This window comes from Ornithorhynchus anatinus, chromosome 2, assembly GCF_004115215.2.
Source record: "Ornithorhynchus anatinus isolate Pmale09 chromosome 2, mOrnAna1.pri.v4, whole genome shotgun sequence".
NCBI classification, from domain to species: Eukaryota; Metazoa; Chordata; class Mammalia; order Monotremata; family Ornithorhynchidae; genus Ornithorhynchus; species Ornithorhynchus anatinus.
In genome coordinates, this window is record NC_041729.1 from 168,884,564 (window position 1) to 168,911,225 (window position 26,662).

Here is a 26,662-nt window from a genome sequence, read left to right on the forward strand (position 1 = left end):
CCTCGCCCGCACACTTTGCTCCTCTAGCGCTCACCTTCTCACTGGCCCTCCGTCTCTCCACCGACCCCGGCCCACGTCCTGTCTCTGGCCTGGAACGCCCTCCCTCCTCAGATTCCACAGACAATGACCCCCCACACTCTTCAAAGCTTTCTTGAAGGCCCGTCTCCTCCAAGAGGCCTTCCCAGACTAAGCCCCGGCTTTCCTCACCTCCCACTCCCTTCTCCGTCATCCGGACTTGCTCCTTTTCCTCGTCCCCCTTCTCAGCCCCACAACGCTCGTGTCCTTATCTGTCATTTTATTTCTTTGTATTGATATCTGTCACCCCTCCTGTAAACTCGTTGTGGGCAGGGAATGTGTCTGTTTCTTGTTGTACTCTCCCAAGCGCTTAGTAACAGCGCCCTGCCCACAGTATGCGCTCCATAATTGATTGCTCACCCCATCCGGGCGGCTCAGTTTGCAGGTGGTCTCTATCGCGCCGTGGCCGTAACTCGGGGTGCGATAGCAGATGAAGCTGGGTGTCCTTCCCGGGGGCGGCTGTAACCTCGGTGGGGGAGAAGGCACCCAGCAATAGCTGTTAGCTCCGGGGGGGAACGGGTGGAGGTAGAATGGAGAACCAGTCCTCTAATGCTCTCTCCCTGTGCCTCAGTCTCGTCTATCTCACCGCCGACCCCTGGCCCACGTCCCGCCTCTGGCCCGGGCTGACCTCCCTCCTCCAATCCACCAAACTACCCTCCTCCCCACTTCAAAGCCTTACTGAACGTCCATCTCCTCCACCAAGAGCCCTTCCAAGACTAAGCCCCACCTTTCCTCATCGCCCACTCCCTTCTGTGTCACCCTGACTAGTTCCCTTTACTCTGCCCCCCTCCCAGTCCCACTGCACTTATGTATATATCTGTCATTTTATTTATTTGTATTGATGTCCGTCTCCCCCGCCGTAGACTAGGAGGTCGTCGTGGGCGGGGATGTGTCTATTTGTTGTTGTCCTCTCCCGAGCTCTTAGAACAGTGCTGTGCACACAGTAAGCGCTCAGTGAATACAACTGAATGAATGAAGTGAATGAAGCCAGGTCCTCCGGCTCCCAGGCCCGGGCTCCGTCCAGCCGGCCACAATCCTGGCGCCCCTGGCCGGAAGGACACCGGGGATTTGTGAGGGAAGGAAAGGCCCTGGCTGCCCGTCTCCTTCAGGAGAAGGAGAACCTGGAGCTCCAAGTGGGAACCGTGTCATGGATTCTAATCCCGGCTCCGCCACTTGTCTGCTGTGACACCTCGGGCCAGTCCCATCACTTCTCTGGGCCTCGGTTCCCTCATCTGTAAAATAAGGATTGAGACTCTGAGCCCCACGTGGGACAAGGACCGTGTCCAACCCACTTTGCTGGAATCCACCCCGGCGCTGAGAACAGTAATGAAAATGGTGGCATCTGTTAAACACATACTATGTGGAAGGCACCGTACTGAGCTCTGGGACTGATAGAGGCAAAGGGGGTGGACCCCATGGGGCTCCCAGCCTCGATCCCCGTTTTACAGATGAGATAACTTGAGGCCCGAAGAAGTGACTAGCCCAAACAAAGAAGCGGCGGATCCGGGATCGGAACCCAGGGCCTTCTGAGTCCAGCCCCGGGCCGGGCTCTGTCGGCTAGGCCCCGCCGCCGATGACGCCTCTGTTGTCTCGTTGTCGTTGCAGCATCAGCAGCACGATCCCGGACGCGGACAGCACCATCTCCAGCGGGCGGTCGACGCCGGCGATGATGAACGGGCAGGGGAGCCTGGCGGTGGCGGCGGCCAACAAGAGCGTGGCCTACGGCTGCTGCTGGGATCGCTGCCAGGCCCGCTTCGACTCCAGCCCCGACCTGGCCGACCACATCCGCGCCATACACGTAGATGGTCAGCGAGGAGGGGTTGGTTTGACCGTTCCTTTTCTTCCCGTGCCCGGCGCGTCCTACCCCGCCCTCCCCCTCTCCCTTCCTCCGTCCCCCTGCCCGGGGGGTGGTCGTTTTCGTCCCTGGGCCTGGGTACCCTCCTGAGGGTGCGTGTGTATACACACACACAATCACTCTCTGTCTCTCTCTCTCTCTCTCTGAGACTCTATGGCGTTTGTGTGGTGAAGCCCCTTCAGAGACAGGCGGGCGGCCCGTTCGTATTTATTGGCGCTTACTGGGTGCCCAGCGCTGTTCCGAGCGCTCGGCAGAGTCCAGTACAACAATCAACAGACGCGTTCCCTGCCCGCAACGAGCTGACAGTCTAGAGCAGGGGAGACAGATATAAATATAAAGAGATAAGTGAAAGATCTGGACATGAGTGGTGTGGGGTTGGGAAGGGGGATGAGTGGAGGGAGCGAGTCAGGGCGACGCAGAAGGGAGTGGAAGAAGAGGAAAGGAGGGAAGTCTGGGAAGGCCTCTTGGAGGAGATGGGCCTTAGGGCGGCTGGGGTGGTCCATGGGTTGGGAGAACGATGCCAGACCCGGGGGTGGGGGGATGTTGTGTTTCTGCGGGTTTTCTTTTTCGATGTTTGACCGCTGATTTCAGCCCAAACGTAGAAACATCCCACCACCCACTGCCTGGAGTCCAGGTGTCAGCTGACCGGGTTCTTCCAACCCGCTGACGGCGGGGATCCCCGGGATCGGCTTTGGGCCCGGTCAGCCCCTGCCCACCGACAGGCAGAGCCGGCTGACATAAGTGCCCCCGCAGCCCATGAAGCTGCGGGGATGGGTGAGGGGCTTCCAGGGCCTCCATGGGCGAGGGGTACCTTTCGTGCCCGAGGCCCAGCAGATTCCAATTAGTAATGAGATGTAATAATAATAATGATGGCATTTGTTAAGCGCTTACTAAGTGCCAAGCACCTTTCTAAGTGCCGGGATAGATACAAGGTAATCAGATTGTCCCACGTGGGGCTCACAGTCTTCAGTCTTCCGCTTAAATCAGAGAAGTTAAGCGGCTTGCCCAAATGGCTGAGCCGGAATTAGAACCCACCTCCTCCGACTCCTAGACCTGTGCTGCTCTTTCCAGTAAACCACACCGCTCTTCTTGGTTCTCCTCCTATCTCTCTGGTCATTCTCTGACTTTTGCAGGCTCCTCCCCTGCCTCCTCTCTTTGAACTGTGAGGGACCTTCAGGGCTCGGTTCTGGGTCCCTTTCTATCTAACAATAATAATAAAAATAGTATTGGTATTTGTTAAGCACTCACTATGTGCCAAGCACTGTTCTAAGCGCTGGGGTAGATATAAGGTCATCAGGTTGTCTCACGTAGGGCTCACAGTCTTCATCCCCATTTTACAGATGAGGTCACTGAGGCCCAGAGAAGTGAAGTGACTTGCCCAAGGTCACCCAGATTAGAAGCAGCGTGGTTTAGTGGAAAGAGCCACGCATGGGAGTCAGAGGTCATGGGTTCTAATCCCGACTCCCAACTTCTAATTTATTCTGTCGACCAGTGGTATTTACTGAGCGCTGCCTCACGACACCCCACTCAACTCAGTGGTTGGCAAGAGTGCGAGGCGGTAGAGTCATTAATAATAATAACAGTATTGATAACTCTAACTGCGGTGCTTAAGCTCTTGCTATGTGCCAGGCCCTGCGTTAAGCCCTGCGGTAGATAGTAGGACATCAGGTTGGACACAGTCCCTGTCCCGCCTAGGGCTCACAGTCTTAATTCCCTTTGTACAGATGAGGTAACTGAGGCCCAGAGACCTGAAGTGACTTGCCTAAGATCACACAGCAGGCAAGTGGCAGAGCCAGGATCAGAACCCAGGTTCTTCCGATTCCCAGGCCTGGGCTCTATCCACGGAGCCACAATGCTTTTCTTGGCTCTCCTCCTTTCTCTCTGACCATTCCTTCTCTGTCTTTTGCAGGCCCCTCCTCTGCCTCCCCTCTTGTAACTCTGGGGGTCCTTCAAGGCTCAGTTCTGGGTCCTCTTTTATTCTCCACCTACGCCCGCTCCCCTGGAGAACTTATTTGCTCCCATGGTTTACCCCCCCGCCCCCCCTTTCCTCTCCATCCAAACTGCCACTCTGCCGATCCAAGAACTTATCCTTTCCCGCCTCGACTACCGCATCAGCCTCTTTGCCGACCTCCCTGCTTTCTGTCTTTTCCCAGGCCATCCCACGCTGGGGCATTTTTCCAAAAAAAAAAAAAAAATAGTCCACGTTTCCCCGCTCCTCAGGAACCTCCGGTGGTTGCCGATCCACCTTCGCATCCAACAGAAACTCCTCACCATTAGGTTTAAAGCCGTCCATCACCTTGCCCCCTCCCACCTCGCCTCGCTGCTCTCTTACTCCAGCCCAGCGCCGACCCTTCTCTCACATCCTCCCTCCGGCCTGGAACCCCTCCCCCCCCCCAGTAGACACCACTCCACCCCTCTTTCCGCCTTCAGAGCATTACTAAGGTCACATCTCCTCCAAGAGGCCTTCCCCGATTTAGCCCTCTTTCCCCCAGCCCGCTCTCCCTGCTGTATCGTCTGTGCACTTAGATCTGTGCCCTTTGGGTGTTGGGTTTACGCCCCACTCTCAGCCCCACAGCACTTAAGGACGTATCTATAAATTATGCACCGTAAATCATCAGTTTATATTAATGTCCTCTCCCCCTCTAGACCGAAAGCTCCTTGTGGGTAGGGAACGCAGCCGCCAACTCTGTCGTATTGTACTTTTCCTAGCGCTTCGTTCAGGGCTGTGAACACAGAAAGGGCTCAAAAAATGCCATAGATTAACTCTTTGGGGGTTGAGAAAGTACAGTGCGGTGCCCAGACTGAGCCCTCGGTAAATCGTCCTGATTGACCGGCTGATTGCAGTCATGCCAGTGTTTTCAGGTCGGAAAAAAGATCAGCGGATGTCTCCTGTAGACCTCATTTTACCCAAGAAGGTCTAGCGCCCCTGTACCCTGAACCCCGGCCTCGGCACTCTTTTTCATCCCCTTTGGGGTGGAGGAGCAATCGTTATTTATTGAGCGCTTGCTTTGGGCAGAACCTGGTACCAGGTGCTTGGGAGAGCTCAGAACAGTAATAATAATAATAATAATGACGGTATTTGTTAAAGGTTTACTGTGCACCAAGCACTGTTCTAAGCAGCGGGGTAGATCCAAGCTAGTCAGGTTGGACCCAGGCCCTTTCCAACATGCCAGTCTTAATCCCCGTTTTGCTTTGGAGAAGCAGCGTGGCTCAGTGGAAAGAGCACGGGCTTTGGAGTCAGGGCTCATGAGTTCGAATCCCAGCTCTGCCACTTGTCGGCTGTGTGACTCTGGGCAAGTCACTTAACTTCTCTGTGCCTCAGTTCCCTCATCTGTAAAATGGGGATTAAGACTGTGAGCCCCACGTGGGACAACCTGATTCCCCTATGTCTACCCCAGCGCTTAGAACAGTGCTCGGCACATAGTAAGCGCTTAACAAATACCAACATTATTATTATTATTATTATTAGATGAAGTAACCGAGGCCCAGAGAAGGGAAGTGACTTGTCCGAGGCTTCTCAGCAGACAAGTGGCAGAACACTTATCCCGGTTCTCCCACTCCCTCCTGCGACACCCTGGCGCTTGGATTTGCCCCCTTTATTCACCCCTCCCCCAGCCCCACGGCACTTCTGTCCAGATCCCGAATTTATTTGTATTAATGACTGACTCCCCCTCCGGACTGTATTCTCCTGGAGGGCAGGGAATGGGTCTACCAACTCTGTTGTATCTCAAGCGCTCAGTGCAGTCCTTTGCACACAGTAAACGCTCACTAAATACCATCCATCGATTGATTACCCAACTGATGTGGTGGAGACAGGATGGAAAGAGTCTCAAGTAATAATATTAGAGTCAGAGGACCCGGTGCTAATCCCGGCTCTGCCCCATAATCATAATCCCCATTTACTGATATTAACAGTGTTCTTGATGGTCCGTTCCCTGGAGTTGGCCGTCAGGCAGTCCATGCTATTCATTGAGCGCTTATGTTGTGCAGAACACTGTACTAAGCACTTGGGAGAGGAAAACACAACAGTAAAACCCACACATTCCCTGCCCACAGAGAGCTTACAGTCCACAGACCTCGAGGGGTCAGCGGGAAAGGAGGAGTCAGAAGGACCTGGCTGCTAATTCAGCCTCTGCCGCTCGTCTGCTGGGTGACCTTGGGCGGGTCACTTCACTTCTCTGGGCTTCAGTTCCCTCGTCTGGAAAATGAGGATTATGACTGAGCCCCTTGTGGGGCAAGGACTGGGTCCTGTCCACCCCAGCGCTTAGAATGGTGCCTGGCACAGAGTACGTGCTTAACAAATACCGCAAGTATCATTTTCATTATTATTAAGAGGAGAAAACTTTCATCGATTAATGACTTTACAAGGAGTCGTGAGCGTGTACTTGTTGATGGCCAGATGAGCCCCAAGAGGATTGAATTGGTACGTTTAAGCATCCCCTCGATCCGTTGATCAGTTGTCACTTATTAAGGCCTTAATGTGCACAGCGCCCCACACCCTGAAAGCACAGGGTGGGTTTTTTTTTAATAATAATAATAATAATATTGGTATTTGTTAAGCGCTTACTATGTGCAGAGCACTGTTCTAAGAGCTGGGGGAGATACAGGATAATCAGGTTGTCCCACGTGGGACTCACAGTCTTAATCCCCATTTTCCAGATGAGGTAACTGAGGCCCAGAGAAGTGAAGTGACTTGCCCACAGTCACACAGCTGCCAAGTGGCAGAGCCGGGAGTCGAACCCCTGACTCCGAAGCCCAGGCTCTTTCCACTGAGCCACAGTATTTAAGTACTTTGTGTCAAACACTGTTGTAAGTACTGGGGTAGGTACAAGTTAAACACGTTGGGCCCAGTTCCTGTCCCACATGGGGCTCACAGTCCAAGTAGGAGAGAGAACAGGAGCACCTAGACCCAGAGAAGTGGAGCCACTCACCCGAGATCACGCAGCAGACGAGTGGCGGACCTGGGAGGAGAACCCAGGTCCTCTGACTCCCAGACCCGGGCTCCATCCATTAGGCCACCCTGCTTCTCATGGAGAGTCCCTGAAAACCCCAGGGGCAGGCTGACGGGGCCGTCCGAGGTCCAGCGCTGCCCTTCCACCCCCACCCAAAACAAAACAAAAACAAAACGCCCCCAGCGCCTTGGGAAGCAGAGTTCCGCGCTCCTACTCTCCCAAGAGCGTAGTACATTCATTCATTCAGTAGTATTTATTGAGCGCTTACTACGTGTAGAGCACTGGACTAAGCGCTTGGAATGGACAATTCTGCAATGGATAGAGACAATCTCTGCCCACTGACAGGCTCACAGTCTAATCGGGGGAGGCAGACGGACAAAAACAAGACAACTTAATCACAATAAATAGAATCAAGGGGATGGACACCTCACTAACAAAGTAAATAGGGTAATAAAAATATATACAAATGAGCACAGTGCTGAGGGGAAGGGACGGGGGAGGAGCAGAGGGAAAGGAGGCTTAGCTGAGGGGAGGTGAAGAGGGAGCAGAGGGAAAAGGGGAAGCTCAGTCTGGGAAGGCCTCTTGGAGGAGGTGAGCTCTCACAGTGCTTTGCACACAGTAAGTGCTCAATAAATATAAATGAATGGACCTCCCTGCCTTCCCTGCTCCCTTTGGGAGCCAGTGAGCCAAATGCGATCGATCGATTGAGAGCCAACTGTTCGGGTGCGGTCCCGTGAGCTCGCGTGCCCCGAAGCCCCCGGACAAATAGTTGCCATTGTTTTTATGAGATGTTCTTCCCCTTTACTCTATTTATCGCCATTGTTCTTGTCTGTCCGTCTCCCCCGATTAGACTGTAAGCCCATCAAACGGCAGGGACTGTCTCTATCTGTTGCCGACTTGTTCATCCCAAGCGCTTAGTACAGTGCTCTGCACATAGTAAGCGCTCAATAAATACTATTGAATGAATGAACAAATGAATCGTTAAACCCCAGGGGCACGGTTTATTGTGGTCAACATCAACCGATCAGTGGTATCTGTTGAGTGCTACAGGGTGCGGAGCACTGTTCTAAGCACTCGAGAGAGTCCAGTATAACAGTCGGTAGACGCCTCGCCTGCCCACAAGGCGCTTTCGGCCTAGAGGGGGAAACGGACGTGAATATAAATAAATTACGGCTGTGTCATGGGGTTGAAGGAGGAGTGAATAAAGGGGGCAGATCTTATCACCGGCAGGAAGTCGTCTGCCAAGTTTGTTATGGTGTGATCTCCCAGGCACTCAGTACAGTGCAGTAAGCCCTCAATAAATAGCATCGATTGACCGAAATCCAGATTCAAGGGCAACGCAGAAGGGAGTGGGAACAGAGCAATCGAGGGCTCAGTCGGGGAAGGCCTCTTGGAGGAGTCGGGCCGGGGGTATTTTCCGAACTCCTTTTCAATCCCTCTTGCCCAAAGAAACATTAATCAAGTTCAGCTATTTTCCCCGCCCCACATGAAAGGGTGTAATCGAGAGGCTTGCGGAAAGAAAGTCCAGAGACGTCGGAGAACCTCAAAGCAGCTGGAAAGCCGGTGGGCGGGGACCAGCGAGAAATAAAAATCCCCTTGACGGCAGAGGGACCGTCGGCCTCCGCCGCCTGGTCCGTATTAAACACTTAGGTTCGTTGCACGGAAAAGGTGGGCGCGGTCGGCGTTTCTTTTCCGCTCCGAGAGTCGAGGGGTCTGAAAAACGTTCCGTTCAGGCCGCGGGCACCGACGATCGTCGAGATGTAGCCGAGCAGTTGAGCTTCCTCAGACCCGCAAGCACGGACGTTCACGGCCCTTGGGTTTTGTTCCTACAGGTGTTCGTCTGCTTGTGGAAAGGCTGTAAAGTGTACAACACTCCCTCCACCAGTCAGAGTTGGTTGCAGAGGCATATGCTGACGCACAGCGGAGACAAGCCTTTCAAGGTAAGCCCCTCTGGCAACGTGCCGGCGATTCGCGGCGGCGCGACGCAACGTCGCAACTCTCCGGTGCCAAAATGGCGAAGGTTGGGCTCCCCTTCCTCGCAGCGGGAAGTCGGGCAGTTTTACGAGAGCGCCGGGATGTTTGTCCTCCCCCTCGGACTCGTGTTTAACGGAACCGACCGGCGGGACGTTTTCTTGGGGGACCCGAGAAGGCGAAAGTGGAAAAGCAGAGAAAAATCAGTCGGTCAGTGTGGTGTCTGTTGAGGGAGTGCCGAGCACCGTACGAAGCGCTTGGGAGAAGACGATATGGCAGTATAAACCTTCCCTGCCCTGGGTGAGCTGAAGATGGCAAATTCATTCATTCAGTAGTATTTATTGAGCGCTTACTGTGTGCAACGCACTGTACTAAGCGCTTGGAGCGTGTAGTTCGGCAACAGATAGAGACAATCCCCGCCCGATGACGGGCTTACAGTCTAAACGGGGGAGACAGACAGCAAAGCAAAACGGAACAAAAACAAGGCAACATCATCAAGATAAATAGAATCAAGGGGATGAACACCTCATTAACAAAATTCAGTCTGTGCTTGGAGATTTGTAGGAAGTTGGAGGTTGGGATGTGGGTGGGGGGTGCGAGCAGGAGGTCTCTTGGATCCTACTTGGCTTCCCCTCGGAGCCTGGGGGAGACCAGTCCCCTACAGCCCCCTTTCCGGGGGATCCCCAGTTTGTGAGTGATCTGGCCCAAGTAGAATCTCACCTTTTTTTCTTTTTGGTGGTATTTCTTAAAAACTTAGAACGTGCCAGGTACTGTCCTAAGCGCTGGTGTAGATACGAGCCAGCCAGGTTGGACACAGTCCCTGTCCCACATGGGGCTTACGGTCTTCATCCCCGTTTTGCAGTTACTGAGGCCCGGAGAAGTGAAATGACTTGCCCAAGGTCACACAGCAGACAAGTGGTGGAGGCGGGATTAGAATTCAGGTCTTTCTGACTCGCAGGTCCCGGTTCTATCCATTAGGCCACACTGCTTCACGTGGCAGGGATTCATGACTGTGAGCCCGTCATTGGGCGGGGACTGTCTCTGTCTGTTGCCGAATTGTACATTCCAAGAGCTTAGTACAGTGCTCTGCACATAGTCAGTGCTCAATAAATACTATTGAATGAATGAATGAGAAGCAGAATGAATGAATGAATGAGAAGCAGCATGGCTTAGTGGAAAGAGCCCGGGCTTGGGAGTCAGAGGACCTGGGTTCTAATCCCGGCTCCGCCACTGGTCTGCTGTGTGACCCTGGGCAAGTCACTTCATTTCTCCGTGCCTCAGTTCCTTCATCTGCAAAATGGGGATTAAAAATGTGAGTCCCACATGGGACAACCTGATTACCCTGTATCTATCCCAGCGCTTAGAACAGTGCTTGGGACATAGTAAGCGCTTAACAAATACTATGATAATAACAAAAATAATGGTGTTCAGTCCCTAAGCCCTTCCTGACGCGAGCCCCTTGGACTAGTGGCAGCTGGCCATCCCTGGCCTCCTCCCCTCCCGCCAAACACCCAGCAGGCTCCCCTCTCCCCCACCCCGGACAACTGTAGGCATCCATCGAGTCAGTCATTCTGAACTGCCCAGAGGTCTTCGATGCCCATGGGAAAAGTACCAGCTTCGCAGTCCTCTCTTTATTTTATGGCATTTGTTAAGTGCTAGGACTGAGCACTGAGACAGGTAATAATAGTAATAATGTTGGCATTTGTTAAGCGCTTACTATGTGCAGAGCACTGTTTTAAGCGCTGGGGTATACAGGGTAACCGGGTTGTCCCACGTGAGGCTCACAGTCTTAATCCCCATTTTCCAGATGAGGGAACTGAGGCCCAGAGAAGTGACTCGCCCACAGTCACACAGGCGTCCAGTGGCAGAGCAGGGATTCGAACCCATGACCTCAGACTCCCAAGCCCGGGCTCTTTCCACTGAGCCCCGCTGCTTCTCTACAAAGTAATCAGGTTGGGCACGATCCCTGTCCCCCATGGGTGCTCACAGGCTTAATCCCCACCTTCCAGGTGAGGGACCTGAGGCCCAGAGAAACGAAGTGACTTGTCCAAGGTCACACAGCGGACAAGTGGCCGAGCCGAGACTGGAACCCAGGTCCGAGTCTCGCAGAGGCTTTAAAAGCGACCACCTCCCCGCCCTTCCGCTCCCCTGCGAACGCAGTTCATCGAACGTATTTGCACGGGGCCATCACGGGCTTCGTCGTGTCAGTGAACCTCAAGGAGCGAGCGTTGGCTAGTTTCCAGGCCCGGGATCTTCAAGTGGATGTGGCGGTTCGGCTGAAATCGGAACGTCGTAGCCCCGATGACACCGAAGGGTTTGGACAGAAGCTCCAAACTCCGGGGGGATAAATATACAATTAAAGAAGCACGGCCCAGGAGGGGTGTGTTTTAGCCCCTCCGCTCCTCCTCCGACCGGGCAGATGAGAGCGAAGAAGAGGGGCTAGAAGGATTCTGGGGGGTGGGGAAACCGAGGCAGACCGTAGCGATGGAAGGGGAGCGACCACCTTCTGGAAGAACCCAAATTCGTGCTGGTCATCATCGTAATATTTGTGGTGTTTGAGTGCTTACTGTGCGCCAGACACGGTAGCAGGTACTGGGATAGAAATGACGTATTTGCCGATGGGACAGGACTCTCGGCGTTTAGTACAGTCAGTACCGTGGATTGATTGATTGGACACAGTCCCTGGCCCACATGGGGCTCGCGATCCAAGCAGGAAGGACAGTAGGTGGTGAGACCCCATTTTACCGGTGAGGGAAGGGAAGCCCAGAGACGTGAAGTGACTGCACACTGTAGTAAGCTCCACCAGAGGTCCAATTTAAGCACATCAGCCGCGGCCCCTGTCCCAGATGGGTCTCATGGCCTAAGTAAGAGGGAGAACGGTTATTGATCAGAGAAGCGGCGTGCCTTCGTGGAAAGAGCAAAGGCTTGGGAGTCAGAGGACCTGGGTTCTAATCCCGGCTCTGCCACTTGTCTGCTGTGTGACCTTGGGCAAGTCCCTTCGCTTCTGTGCCTCTGTTACTTCATCTGAAAAATGGGGATTAAAAGTGTGAGCCCCACATGAGACAACCTGGTTACCTTGTATCTACCCCGGTGCTTAGAACAGTGGTTGGCACCTAGGAAGCGCTTAACAAATACAATCATTATTATTATTATTATTAGATAAGAAAGGTGAAGCACAGAAAAGTGGAGTGACTTGGACAACGTCAGCTAGCAGACAAGGGGTAGAGGATTTTTTCTTTTTTACGGTACTAAGTGCTTACGATGGGCCAGGAACTCTTCCAAAGCGCTGGGGTAGATACCAGTTTAGAGAAGCAGCGTGGCTCAGTGGAAAGAGCATGGGCTTGGGAGTCGGAGGAGTCAGAGGTCATGGGTTCTAATCCCGCTCCGCCGCTTATCAGCTGTGTGACTTTGGGCAAGTCGCTTCACTTCTCTGGGCCTCAGTGACCTCATCTGGAAAATGGGGATGAAGGCTGTGAGTAAGCACTGAACAGATACCAACCTTATTATTAATCGGGTGGGGCGTAATCCTTGCCCCACATAGGGCTCACAATCTTAAGCCCCGATTTACAGATGACGTAACTGAGGCCCAGAGAAATGAAGTGACTTGCCCACGATCACACGGCAGGCAAGTGGTGGAGCCGGGATTAGAACCCTGGTGCTTCTGACTCCCAGGCCTATGTTTTATCCACTATTCTAAACACCGTTCTAAGCGCTGGGGTAGGTACACGTTAATTAGGTCGGACACAGGGTCCGTCCCCCATGGGGCTCTCAGTCGAGGGAGGAGGGAGGGCTGGTATCGAATGCCAGTTTTACAGCCGAAGTCCAGAGAATAATAATGTTGGTATTCGTTAAGCGCTTACCATGTGCAGAGCACTGTTGTAAGCGCCGGGGTAGATACAAGGTAATCAGGTTGTCCCACACGAGGCTCACAGTTAATCCCCATTTTCCAGACGAGGTAACTGAGGCCCAGAGAAGCGAAGTGACTTGCCCACAGTCACACAGCTGACGAGTGGCAGGGCCGGAATTAGAACTTCACTTCTTCACTTAGAGAAGCAGCGTGGCTCGGTGGAAAGAGCCCAGGCTTGGGAGTCAGAGGTCGTGGGTTCGAATCCCGGCTCTGCCACTCGTCAGCTGTGTGACTATGGACAAGTCACTTCACTTCTCTGGGCCTCAGTAACCTCATCTGTAAAATGGGGATGGAGACCGTGAGCCCTACGTGGGCCAACCTGATTAGCCTGTATCTCCCCCAGCGCTTAGAACAGTGCTCTGCACATGGTAAGCGCTTAACAAATACAAATACCAACCCATGACCTCTGACTCCCAAGCCCGGGCTCTTTCCACCGAGCCACGCTGCTTCTCTAAGTGAAGAAGTGAAGTGAAGCGCCTCGCCCACGGTCATCACCCAGCCAGCAGTTGGCAGAGCGGGGATTGGAACCCAAGTCCAAGCAGTGCCAAGGCGGGACCCTCGCCGCCAGCGCCGTCCCAGGAGAGGAAGCGGTAGCCCTGAGGCCGCAGCGGGGCCCAGGGCCGCATCCAGCAGAGCCACTGGGCCTCAAGGCCGCGGCCTCCTCGACGGTTACCTCCTCCGCAGAATGGGGGTAGAGACCGTCAGCCCCCGCCTGGGACGGGGACCGTGTCCAACTCCATCGGCTTGTGTCCACCCCAGCGCTCAGCACAGCGCCTGGCACATAGCAAGCACCGAACGAACGCCGTCATCATCGGATGCCGGCGTCATCCCCGAGGGAACGGCGACGGAAGCGCGTGAGGCTTCCGGGCTGGGTCAAGACGGGTCACCTTGTCAGAAGGCCGGGGGAAGAGGGGCGGGAGCCCCGTAAGAAATCCCGGATGCGGCCGGAAGGAGTTGGAAAGGCTCCCGGCAAGGAGCGCCGAGGCAGAGAGAAGCAGTCTAGGTACCGGGCAGCGTGGCGTAGTGGCTAGAACCCGGGCCAGGGAGTCGGAAGGTCCTGGGTTCCGTTTGTCTGCTGTGCGACCTTGGGAAGGTCACTTCGCTTCTCCGGGCCTCCCTCCGTCTGTAAAATGGGGATCGAGACTGTGACGTGGGACACGGACCGTGTCCGACCCTATTGGCTCGTATCCGTCCCAGGGCTTAGTACAGTGCCCGGCCCACGGTAAGTGCTTAATAAATACCACGGTTATTACGTAAGAGAACGGAGTCTTCGGGGCCACTTGGCCGTCCGGGTTCTGTGGGGGGGACCGGCCTCCGGGGAAGCCCGTTCCCTCCGGGCAAACGTGCCGTTGGAAACCGGTCCGGCCACCGAGTCCGGGGCGGCGGACGCGGCGAGAACGCGTGCCGTGTCCAGGCGGGAGGGGGGGTGATGGGGTGGTGTGGCCGTGGGCCGAGGCGGCCGGTAGGCCGGCGGGAAGGGCTGAGCTCGGGTCGGACACGGAGCACCCCCTTGGCGGGTCAGCCTCCCCTCGGGCTGCTTGCCCCTTAACCCCCGGGGGAAGCAAGGGTCCCCCACGGGCGCTCAGACAAACGCCTCTCTCTCTCTCTCTCTCTCTCTCCCCCTCCCTCCCTCCCACCCCGTGCGGACACAGTGCGTCGTGGGAGGGTGCAACGCCAGCTTCGCGTCGCAGGGCGGTCTGGCCCGCCACGTGCCCACGCACTTCAGCCAGCAGAACTCTTCGAAGGTGTCCAGCCAGCCCAAGGCCAAAGAGGAGTCGCCCTCCAAAGCCGGCATCAACAAGAGGAGGAAATTGAAGAACAAGCGGCGACGCTCATTACGTAAGCATTTTCCCCGGCCCGGCCCCGCCGCCTTGGGCTGCTCTGGCTCGGCCTTTCCTCCTCCTCCTCCACCACCCCCTTCTCCTCGTCCTCCCCCCGGCCCCCAAATTCGAGCGGTAATAATAGCGTTCCAACTGTTGAACTTAGTCCTGGATTGTAAGCCGCTTCTTTTTTAATGGTACTTAACTAAGACACGCTTACTGTGTGTCCAGCACTGTTCATTCATTCAGTCATATTTATCGAGCGCTTACCGTGTGCAGAGCGCTGTACTAAGCACTTGGAAAGTACAGTTCGGCAACAGGTAGAGACAATCCCCGCCCACCGACGGGCTCACAGTCTAGAAGGGGGAGCCAGACAACAAAATAAAACAAGTAGACAGGCATCACGCACTAGGTAGATACATGATGCAGCACGGACTAGCGGATAGAGCACGGGCCCGGGAGGCAGGAGGTCTTGGGTTCTAATCCCGGCTCTGCCACTTGTCTGCTGCGTGGCCTTGGACAGGTCACTTCTCTGGGCCTCAGTGACCTCATCTGTAAAATGGGGACTAAGGCTGGGAGCCCCATGCAGGATAGGGACTGGGTCCAACCTGATTTCCTTGTTTCCGTCCCAGTGCTTAGTACGGTGCCTGGCACACAATAAGCGCTTAATCCCGCAGCTATTACGCGAGTCGATCAGGCCGGATACGGGCCCTGTCCCACGTAGGGCTCACGGTCCAAGTCAGAGAGAAAACAGATTTTGAATCCCTATTTTGCAGCTGAGGAAACTGAGGTATGGAAAAAAGTAAAATGACTCGCCCAAGTTCACACAGCGGGTAAGTGGCGCAGGTGGAATTAGAACCCGGGTCCTCTGGCTCAGGCCCGGGCTTTATCCACCAGGCCAAATCACTTATTTTATTTATTTCATTTTTGGTCTTTAAGCGCTTATTACGTGTCAAGTACAAGTCAAGTATCTGTTACCGATTTGTACATTCCAAGCGCTTAGTATAGTGCTCTGCACATAGTAAGCGCTCAATAAATACTATTGAATGAAGTACTTTTGTCAGCGCTGCGGTAAATACAAGTCCGTCAGTTTGGACCATCGTCCCTTTTCCAGATGGGATTGACAATCTAAATGGGCGGGAGAACAGGTTTTGAATCCCCATTTTTCAGATGGGGAAACTGAGGCCCAAAGAAATGAAGCGACTAGGCCAAGGTTTAGAACTCAGGTCCTTCTGACTCCCAGATCCATGCTCTATGCACTAGACCACCTCTGCTCTGTGACCGTGGGCAAGTCGCGTCACTTCTCTGGGCCTCAGTTACCTCATCTGTAAAATGGGGATTGAGACTGTAAGCCCCATGTGGGACAGATATTGCGTCCAACCTGATGAGCTTGTATCTCCCCCAGCGCCTGGCACATAGTGAGCGCTTAAGAGCACCGTAATTGTTAGTATTATTATTATTATTATGGGGATAGAGCTCCGCCCCCTCCTTCCTGGGACGCCAGGTTCCTCAGATTCATTTGCCATTTGGGGGTTTGAGGTCCCGGATCCTTTCAGTCAACCAGTCGCTCGGTGGTATTTAGAGAGCGCTTACCGCGTGCAGAGCAGTGTGCTAAGCGCTCGGGAGAGAACAGTAGGACTGAAGGAGGGGCCACCTTCCCTGCCCGTAAGGAGCTGCCGGGCAGAGGCATCGGCCCGTCGGGGCCGCTTCCGGACTGGGGACGAGCCTCGCCGCCCGCGTCGATGTCGCGGGGCGCCCGGGGCGGGAGGGTGGACCGGAGAGCGCCGGGCGGCCCTCCCGGGGCGCGGGGCGAGGGTCGGCTCTGACGGCGGGGCTCCCCTTCCAGCTCGGCCCCACGACTTCTTCGACGCCCAGACGCTGGATGCCATCCGCCACCGAGCCATCTGCTTCAACCTCTCCGCTCACATCGAGAGCCTAGGAAAGGGTCACAGCGTCGTGTTCCACAGCACCGTAAGTCCAGCCGTCCGGCCCTGGGGGGTAGTTCTCCGGCGCTCGCCGTCCGCAGAGCGCCGAACCGAGCGCTCGGGAGAGGACGGTAGGCGTGGAGCTTCCGGTCTCAAGTGCGCCAGAACCCACTTTCAGAAATGTCCGGATCAGATACCGTGGCTCCGTTTTGGCTTTAAGTGATCCCAGTCCCTTGGTCTTTCGACTCGTATGGTACTCGAGCGGCGCTTACTATGCGCCAAGCACTGTTCTGAGCGCTGGGGCAGATACTGGGGTTGGACGGGGGCCGTGCCCCAGAGGGAGCTCACAGTCTTTCCCCCTCTCGAGGTTTGGCAGAATGGCTTTAATGACGACCGTGACGATGATGGTATCTGTTCAGCGCCGACTGATAATAATAGCGATGGCGTTTATTAAGCGCCTACTTTGTGTCAGGCGCTGTGCTAAGGGTAGATACAAGCCCAGCAGGTTGGACACAGTCCCTGTCCCACGTGGGACTCCCCGTCTGAATCCCCATTTTCCAGACGAGGGAACCGAGGCCCGGAGAAGTGACGTGACGCGCCCGAGATCCCACAGCAGATAGGCGGCGGAGCCGGGATTAGAATCCAGGTCCTTCTGACTCCCAGGCCCGGGCTGTAGCCACTGGGCCACGCTGCCTCTGCAGGTCATGCGGCTTCTAGGTGTCAGGGCCCGTTGAAAACGCCGGGGTAGGTTCAGGTTAATCAGGTCTGACGCAGTTCCTGTCCCTCGTGGGGTTCGCGGTCTTAGCGGGGAGGGAGGTGAGGTATCAATCCCTCGGTGATGTTTCCGCGGCTCTCGGCAAATCATTTTAGACGCGTGACGTACTTTCAGGTGTTGAGCGTTCCGGCCTTCCTTCGTTAATGAAAGATTCAGGGAAGGGCCATGCGAGTTAAATATAACGTCATGGACCGAGGGAACAGAAAAGATTCGAACCTAACGTGGAGAAATTAGGGTGTTCTTTTTAAAAACGAAACAAAAAAAACATAGGGAAGGGCAGTGCTCCGCGCACTGTGAGTGCTGAATAAATACGCTTGATTGCCGTTGGTTCAGTCAGAGAGATTTATCGAGCGTTTATAAGCGCTCCCTCACTGTCGAGCGCTGTTCTAGGCGATAGGTGGATACAAATTCATCAGGGTGGACGTAGTCCCCACCCCACACGGCGCTCACAGTCTAAGTAGGAGGAGAACGGGGATTGAATCCCCGTCTCGCCGTTGAGAGAACCGAGGCGCACAGACGTGGAGCGACTTACCCGGCGGACGAGTGGAGGAAGTGGGATTAGAACCCAGGTCCTCTGGCTCCCGGGCCTGTGCTTTATCCAGTAGGCCAAGCTGCTTCCTCCGAAGAACGGGTTTGGGAATGTGCAACAGAATAAGAAGCTCTGACCCCCCCCCCCCCGCCCTCAAGGAGCTGGATAGTCTAGCAGGGGTTACAGACACTAATAATAATCTGGTATTTGTTAAGTGCTTACTGAGTGCCAGGTACTGTACGAAGCGCTGGGTTGGATACAAGCAAATCGGGCTGGACGCAGCCCCTGTCCCAGGTGGGGCTCACGGTCTCAATCCCCGTTTTACAGATGAGGAAACCGAGGAACAGAGAAGTGAAGTCACTTGCCCAAGGTCACGCAGCAGACAAGTGGCAGAGCTGGGATTAGAACCTGTAACCTGCTGACTCCCAGGCCTGTGCTGCTTCCTAAAGAAACACGAAAATAGTCAAATAATTATTATTGTTAATAATGCCAATAAAGTAATAATAGACACTAAAATAGGCTAGAACCCCCTCCCCGAACCGCATCGGTACCTGACCAGGGTGAGGCCCGCACAGGTGGACTGGAGAGAGCGGGCCCCGGGGGCTGGGGTCTGGGGTGGTCTGCCAAGACTTGGGGTCCCGGGGCAAGTGGGAAGCTCCACCACCCCCGGGCCCTCGCCCGCCACCCCCTCTCGTTCGGCGGATCCCCGAGGCGAGAAGGAATCGAAAGGGGAAAGTGGTCAAATCCCTCCCCGGTAGGGGCTGGGGCGGATTGCCTCACCGATTGCCGGCGACTCCTTCACGCGGCCGGAGTTCGCCTAGCGGACTCCTGGGTGGGAAGCCGAGGGCAGGGGCGGGCACCGATCGGCCCGCCGCTCATCCACAGACGCGGACGGTCCGAAATGCCCACCTCCCCGCGCTTTTCGATGGACCGTCGGGTCCTTGTCTTCGAAAGGAAGAGTGGGTTTGTTGGTGGCGGAATCCCGGAGAGCCCCAAGGGAACGTGATCAGATAGAAAAGTTAGAGTCAAGGGGCAGACGGCCCAGCGCTGACCGGGGCCGCGGTGATCGGGTTTTCCCTTCCGGCTCTCCTCCGGAAGAGGTCAGCGGATTCCTTTCCCAGCCGGCGAGGAGGAAGCCCGGCTCTTCTCTCAGATTGGCCCCGATCGTCCGACCGGCCGAACACCAAGCGTTGTGTAGAGCGGTCAGCCCTCGGGCTCTCTTTTACGCTTCCCCGCCCGGACCTGGAGGCTCAGGAAACGCTGCCCGGGAGGGAGGCCCGAGTGCCGGTGGTCGGGGGGTGGGGTGTCGGTGGGTCCCTGAGGGCACACGTTCTTCTTGTCGGTCCACGACTCGCCCGGGCTCTTTCCATTGAGCCAAGCCGCTTCTCTAGCAAGAAAGCGGGGTCTTCACCGAGGCTCGAGGGCCTGGTCTTAAGAGTCTGACTTTGATCCCTCTCTTTTTTCCACCCTGATCATTAGGGCAGATTTATGTTAATCAAGCAGGCGTCTGTCTCCATTTCATTAAAAAAAAAAAAAAAGCACACACATTAGGAAGATGACCGTTTCCAGTCAGTCAAAAAAACAGCTCTGAAAACATCTTGGAAAATCAGCATCTTTAAAGGGAATTTGTCCCCTCCCACTACCACCAAAAAAAAATATTTGCGCAGTGCCTATTTAGTGATTAAAAGAAGCACTGTTCATTTCTAGGTAATAGCCAAGAGAAAAGAAGAGTCTGGGAAAATCAAACTTCTCCTTCACTGGATGCCAGAAGACATGTGAGTATCTGTCGTTTCGTTCAGAGGTGTCCGTCGGCAGCGGTCGTGGGAGTGTGTTTCCTCATCCGCGGCATCTCTCGGGCTCAGGGTTTCAAGCGCGGAGTACAGATCGGAGTCGGCGGCAGGCCGAAAGCTTTTCTCCTCAGCGGAGCCGAGCTCTTTGCCGTTTGCCTTTCCTCGGCCAAGGGCCTCGGACCGGAGCATCGTTCCGGGGGAGGGTGTTTTTATTTCTTTATTGATCGGGGTAGAGATGGTGGAAATGCGGTGACTCTGGCCGTTCCGAATGCCGGGTGAGGGTGCTGGGGGAGGAGGGCTCAAAGACTAATCCCGGCCCCCTCTGGGCCCCCGGTGCCCGAGCCGTTTCCGGAGCCGTAGCAGCGAACTCCGCGGGCTTTCCCCTCTGGGGCGTTGCTGGGCAAGCGGTGGGCTGCCGGGCCCGGAGACCCCCGTGGGCCCTTCCGTTTGGCCCTCGTAAGCCACGGGGCGGCTTCGGCCCGTACCCTGAAGCCGAGGGAGCGGCCGGGGGAGAGACAGAAGGCCGGCCCGCCACCTCAGGAACCCCCAAGAGGTTAGTCGTGGCCTTCCACGTAGCCGCTGGCGACAGGCACCGTCCACCAAAGCTAGCGGCCCCCCTCCCCCCGGGGACCCTACTTCCTTGCTATCCTGACGCCTCTTCCCATGGCAAGCATGAGCCGGAGCTGCAGAGCTGGGGTTGGAAAGTGCCAGTGTGGTTTCCGGGGTAGGTGGCTTCCGGGGCCTACACCCAGCGGGGTTGGGGACGGGGGTGGGCCGGCCGTCACGGGCTCAGCACGGCCCCCGTTACGGCCGGAGGTGCCCCCGCCTATAGGCCCGTTACTACGCTCAGGCTCCGCTGCTTCTGGGAGAGTCGGCCTGTGGCAGTCGCCTCTGATGGTCTTGTCGAACGGGCGTCCCCCAGGTCTCCTCCTCCCGGGCTCCAGGGGCCGGGGAGCGGGGGGAAGGATGGGCCACGCGGTCCACACTGTGGAAGGGGGTTCGCCCGAGGGGGGTGGCCAAACCGCTGCTGGGAACAAGAGCCAAATCTGGCGTAGGGCAGCCGCTCCAGTAGTTCCTTTGCGTTCATCCGGTCGTATTTCCGGAGCGCTTACCGTGCGCCAAGCCCTGTACCGAGCGCTTGGGAGGGGACAGTACGACCATAAAGAGAGACATTCCCCGCTCCCGACGAGCTCACAGTCTAGAGGGAGCCCACCGTCCAGATTGAGGGACTTTCTGGGAACGGGTCGTGTCAGCTCGCCGACGGGGAATGGTCGGGTTCAGGGTTCGCCTCTGCGGCCCCGCCAGGGAAGGCCGGTTCTGCTCCCTGTCGGTCCCCAGGCGGCTAGCGGGACCCCCCCCCCGGCGTGAAAGCATCTGACACCCCGCCCTCACCCCCAGGCGTGGCGGCAAGACCGGGGATTATCATTTTGAATGTATTTATCTCGTTTGTTCGTAGTCTGCCTGACGTATGGGTTAATGAGAGTGAGCGGCATCAGCTAAAAACTAAAGTAGTTCATTTATCAAAGCTCCCAAAAGACACCGCCTTGCTTCTGGACCCCAACATCTACAGGTAACGTCTCATTTCCTGCCCCTCCCTCTGCCAACCGCGGACGGGAGCTTCCCCGCGCTCCCGGAGCCCGGCGTCCGGGGGGTGGGCCCGGCGTAGGTGCCCCCCGAGCCTCGGCCCGTCCCGAAGTCACGTCCCCCTTCCCCCCCGCCCCCCACCCCCTCTCCGACACGTCGAGTTGCCGAGACCCAGGGAATGTGTGTATTTACCAAGTGTATTTTACTTTTTTGTGCTTGGTGTCCAGAAATTCTAGTAAAAGAAGTACATACAGTGGAATCCTGAAAGATCACTTCTGTTAAGACCACATGCTGGTTTGTATACCAATTTTCTTCAGTCCCCGTTTCTCTTGACTATTTCATGTTCCGTCGTCAGCCCCCCGCCCCCCGCAAGCGTCGCTCGGCCACGGTCCCGCGGCCTCCAGGTCGGGCCGGTCCGTCTCCCCGGTGGCAGCCGCCGTGGGGAGAGGGGCTCCTTAGATACCACGTCCGCGTTGGGGGTTTTGTGTCTTTTGTTTCTGCCTCGTCGCTCATCACGTGCGCGCCCGGCGCCTTCCCCGGGCGGGCCCGAAGCGGCGACCGTTAGCAATCCTGAGCCTCCCGGCCGTCTTCTCCGACCCGGCGTCGGGCTCCGGGCCTACCGGATGCGCCCGCCCCCCGGCCCCCGCCCGAGGCGGGGCAGCTGGTTACGGTGGCCCAAAAGATTTCCGAGGGAGAACGCCCACATACGAAAGAAAAAGGTGTTTTCCTCCCTCCCGGCCGACGGGGTCTGAGGACGGAGGGAGAGCGACGCGCGGGAATCCCCCCGATGGCTCGGGGGACCTCATTCGGACCGCTCCGGTCGCCCGGGTCCCCTGACGGCCGGCGGCTCTGTCGCTCCCTCCGCCTCGCCCTCCCGGAGCGCGACCCCGGAAAGGCCACCCAGGCCGGCCTGGGTGAGCGGGCGGAGGAGCCGGCAGCCTAGAGCACTCCCTCGACGGCGGAGAGCCGCTCGGACCCCGGCCCGTGGGGGACCGACCCGTCTGCCGGGATGGTCGGTTTCTCTGCCGCCGGGGCTCGCCTCCGTCTGGGACGACTCGTTTTCTCCCGGGCCTTCTGAGGGCAACCCAAGCGGCGGGCCGCCAGGCACGTTGGACGTAGCGGCCGTCCCGGGCCCAGATCGGCCTGGGCTCATTCAGGGCAGACCCCCCGACAGCCGAGAGGACCGACACCAACTTAGCATCCGTCGCCCCGCACTTCCGTGGAGCCTCTGCCCACGCACGGGCGTCGGAGGCATCCGGCGGGAAGAGAGAACGCCCGGAACCGCGTGTCCGGAGAGCCGGGCTCTGTCCCCGGCCGGCTGGGTGTCCTAGGGCAGGGTGCCGCCCCTCTCTGGGCCTCGGCCTCCTCGCGTGTAAAACGGGGGGGAGACGGCGGTGGCCCTTCCCTCTCAGACCGGGAGTCCCTCCGGGGAGGGGGAGCGGGTCCGACGGCCCCCCCGGGAGGCCTGTCTCGCCTCGGGATGGCGGGGTGGGGGAGAGCCCCGCCGCGCCCCTCCAGGAGGGCGGTGGGGTCCCCTCGGAATGAGGGGGGATCGGGCGGAGTACACGTCGGGGTACGCGTCTGGAGTTGGGCGCGGGAAACGGGCCGCGTCGAAACACCTCCCCCGTCCCCGTCGCTTACCGCTCTCGACGCGACCGGCCTCTCTGGTCGAGCAAACGGAGCGGGGACGGCGACAGACGATCCTGAATCGCGGCCTCCGGTTTCCCACCTGACGGCCCAGCGCCCCTTTGTCGTCCCGCTCCGGGGTCTGCCTCTGCTCATCCTAACGCTGGCCGAGAAGCGATCGGTCGAGGGGATGAGGGGAGCGCTTACCATGTGCAGAGCACGGTCCCGAGCGCTCGGGAGAGTACAGCGCAACGGCGTTAGCGGACACGTCCCCTGCCCTTAATGAGCCGACGGGCTAGAGGGTAACCTAGGCCGGAAGGAAGCGTGTAAAAGTGGCCGGCTCATTTGGGTTTCCGTTTTCACCGCTCGGCTTTCCGGGTGCCGACGCGCCGAGTAAAATACGCACAGGCAGCTCCCCGAGATTTGGAAGGAGACTCCCCAGGGTGCCGAAACGGAACCTCCCTGTGTCCGAGCTCGGGGCCGGAGGCTGGGAGTTGCCCTCCCCCACCCACCCTGGGCCCTGCCCTGCCGTCTTCGGTGGAGAAGGGAAGAAGCAGCGTGGCCTCGTGGAGAGATCCCGGGCCTGAGGGTCAGAAGGATCTGGGTTGTAGTCCCGCCTCTGCCAGTTGCTTGCCACCCGGAGCGAGATACTTCCCTTCTCTGTGCCTCGGTTTCCTCCACCGTAAAACCGGGGATACCTGTTCTCCCGCTCGGACCGGGAGCCTCATTGGATACGCGTCCAAATCCAATTAAACCCTACCTACCTCGGCGCTTAGAAGGCGCTTGACGCATAGTAGGCGCTTAATAGATACCGTGAGAGAATAAAGGTGGACCAGCCAGTGGGCAAACGAACGACAGGGAGCCAAGCCGGCCGGGTTAGCAGCCCTCGTGGCAGCAGACAGAAGGCCCTCGGAGGAAACACGGTTGTCCAGTAGGGCCCGAAGACACGACAGCGCGTCTCCAGTCCCTCTTGAGACGTGTGCGGGGACGGGAGGGGCGACCCAGTGCCTCCCCCGGGCCGGGGTTGGGGGGTGGGCCCAGCTCCTCATCCTGCCTGACCCCCGACCTTCCGTAAGAGTGGTCCCGTCGGCGGTCCGTCCCGCGGTCGCAAACAGCCTCAGGAGCTGGGGATACGGTTTTGAGGTCGCCGTCGGAATGTCAACGGAAGAAAGACCCTCGAATTAAACCAAAACGAACCTCTTTCTCTGTCTCTCTGTCTCTCTCTCTGTCTCTCTCTCCCTCTCTCCGTCTCTGTTTCCACCCCCCTCCCAGAACCATGCCACAGAAGAGGTTGAAGAGGTAAAAGAAGAACAACTACAACCCAAGCCAGGAAGCGGGGAAGACTTGGGACCCCGGTGACTGACAAGGGTGTCGGACTCAAGTTGCACATCGGTCTCTGCCCCCTTGGACTCTTCCTCCTCCTCCTCCTTCCCCCCTCACCCCCGCGCCGCCAGTCCTTAGATCGTATTTATGTTTAGCGTCAGTGCTCCGTGAAGGAAATCGAGGCATCGGTGAGATAGGCGGATATGCCACTGTAGTACCCACCCCTTCGTGGAATGAGATAGCGGGAGACCGGGGAAAGACCCTTTGCCGGCAACCGGTCCGGGAGGAAAAGGGCTCTTCGGGCTCACCGCTTTAAGCCGCCCCTCCCCTAGAGCGTCTACTACGGTATTTCCTTTCGGACGGAAAGGACGGATGGTCACCCCCCAACCCCCCGCTCAGAGACGAGAAGCCAACGAACCCACCCCGTCGCGGAGGGGAGGTCTTCGGCCCCGACGGTGCCCGTCCGCGGCCCTCGGGGGTCGAAAGCGCGCCCCGGGGAGGGTCGCGTCACTCATGGCTCCGATTGACGGACGGGGTCCGTTGCCACGTCTGCCTCTCCTGTATCTTGCAGCACTCCGATAACCGTGCCGGGGACGGGGGGGGGGTGGGTATCTGAGTAAACTCCCGAGCGTCGGGTAATCGCAGTCAGTCCCGTTGCAACATCTGAAGAGTTGGCAGAGTGCCTATCCAGTCACCGTCTGGGGGACCCGAGGTGTACTCGCGGAGTCGAATATGTTTTAATACTGACTTTTCTAACGGATCTGTTAACGGTTTTTGAAAAACCTCTATTTCCAGCCATTTGATTGCTTCGGATATTTTATTTTCATTTATAAAGCCTAGAAGATGAATTTTCTTTTTTGGCGGAAGAGAGATCGATTGGTTTCGTTTCTAAATTTAGTCTCTCGAGCTAAGAAAATTGTATTTTATTTTTTTAAAAAAAAAGATTCCGGAAAACAAATCCTTTATGCACCAAAGTTGGTTTTTGAAAAGGAGAATGAAATCATTTTCTTGCTTTGGTAAGCAAGAAGCCATATGGAATAATTATTATTTTTTTTTTAAATTACAGAATAGAAATTTGTGTAGCTCGTTAGTCTTGTACGGAGACAGAAACGTTGCATAGAGATAATAGACCATTGCTTGTAAATAATCCAGCAGATTTGTAATATATTTTTATATTATGAAATGTTACTGTAGATGTTTTTCTAGAGGCATGAAAGGTAAAAATGTATATATTATGGTAGAAATAATATTGAAGGATATTGTAATTCCCTAGTGCTGCCAGAGGGCTTGTTAATAAAGCACCTTCCTTAACAATAAATGTCTTTTTGCAGACTTAAAGGACTATGTACTACTACTGTTAATGTCTGGCATAAGAACAAAACACATCGAACATCCTTCCGGGCGTAGAATTTAGGGCACTCGTTTTCTGACGGCGACTGTGAGATCAGTGAACTCGGTCACCGACTGTCGGAAGGACCGACTGATGGTAAAGTACGTGGTTTTTATGCAGTCAAACTGCCAAGAGATCTTCCCGAAATGAAGATAGTTTCCCCTGAGCGGCTCTGAACGGACAGGCCGGCGGGTTTTTGGGGTGGGTTTTTTTGTTTGTTTGTTGTTGTTCCTTTGTTTAGTTTTTGTTTGGTTTTTTTTCCCCCCTCTGTTTGTGTTTTTTGGTCATATTTTTTTCTGACAAGGGATTTTTTTTTCCCAAACCCGGCAAATTTAGGGGTAGTCCTTTGGACCCAAGATGGAAGGGGGTGGGATTCGAGAGAGATTTCACCCACGTGCCGGTGACCCAGGGGAACCTGCGGGGTTCCGGAGGGTTAGGGATCCGTGAAAACGTGAGACTTTGGGATCATGGAATGAAATGAAGTGCAAATAAGAAGCACCACTAATGTAAGACGTTCTGCAACGGTTGTTCGATAAGGGTATTATTCATGCGCGCTGTAGCGATGTGACTTTTTATTTAAAAAAGAAAGTGTTTTTCTTTTATATTTTGGGGTTTTTTTCTTTTGCTTGAGCACTTCATCTACTGCTTTATTCTATACCTATAAAGTAACCTGCAATCTCCTTTGTTCTTATTTTGAATTTATGAAATTGCCAAATAGAAGTGTTTCAGATATATATATATAGTTTGTATCTGTATTTTTTATTTTATTGCTTCATGTCCTTGTAAGTCATTCATAATTGACAGATGATTGTAGACCTTGCCTGAGTATTTTTTCTAATAAAAGAAAAGCAAATCACGTTTAGCTTCAACAGTGTCACCCTGTCAGTGAGCTTTGAGAACGGCAGCTGAGGAGCGATCGGGTGTCGTTTCCGATGCAGTGGAGGCGAAGAGTGTCGACCCTCCCCCCCCACCCCGACTTTTCCCCGGCCTCCTCTCCCTTTTCCCCCCCTCTTCTCAGCCCGTCGCTTGAATTTATTGAGCGCTTTCTTTGTGCAGAGGGCCTTAGTAAGCGCTTGGGGAGTCAGAGGTCGTGGATTCTGGTCGTTTATCGGCTGTGTGATTTGGGGCGAGTCACTTCAT

At 55.9% G+C, this 26,662-nt stretch overlaps 1 protein-coding gene across 1 annotated transcript in view; it reads left to right on the forward strand.

Moving 5' to 3' along the window:
- AEBP2 (AE binding protein 2) overlaps positions 1-26,391 on the forward strand; it is a 53,753-nt gene extending 27,362 nt beyond the window's left edge. The window contains exons 4-10 of the mRNA XM_029047412.1: positions 1,681-1,894; positions 8,715-8,822; positions 14,413-14,599; positions 16,427-16,551; positions 19,517-19,584; positions 21,056-21,169; positions 24,082-26,391. Of these exons, the coding sequence (XP_028903245.1) occupies positions 1,681-1,894; positions 8,715-8,822; positions 14,413-14,599; positions 16,427-16,551; positions 19,517-19,584; positions 21,056-21,169; positions 24,082-24,112 (847 nt within the window). The 3' untranslated portion in view covers positions 24,113-26,391. The remainder of the gene's footprint in view (positions 1-1,680; positions 1,895-8,714; positions 8,823-14,412; positions 14,600-16,426; positions 16,552-19,516; positions 19,585-21,055; positions 21,170-24,081) is intronic.
- The last annotated feature ends 271 nt before the right edge of the window (positions 26,392-26,662 follow it).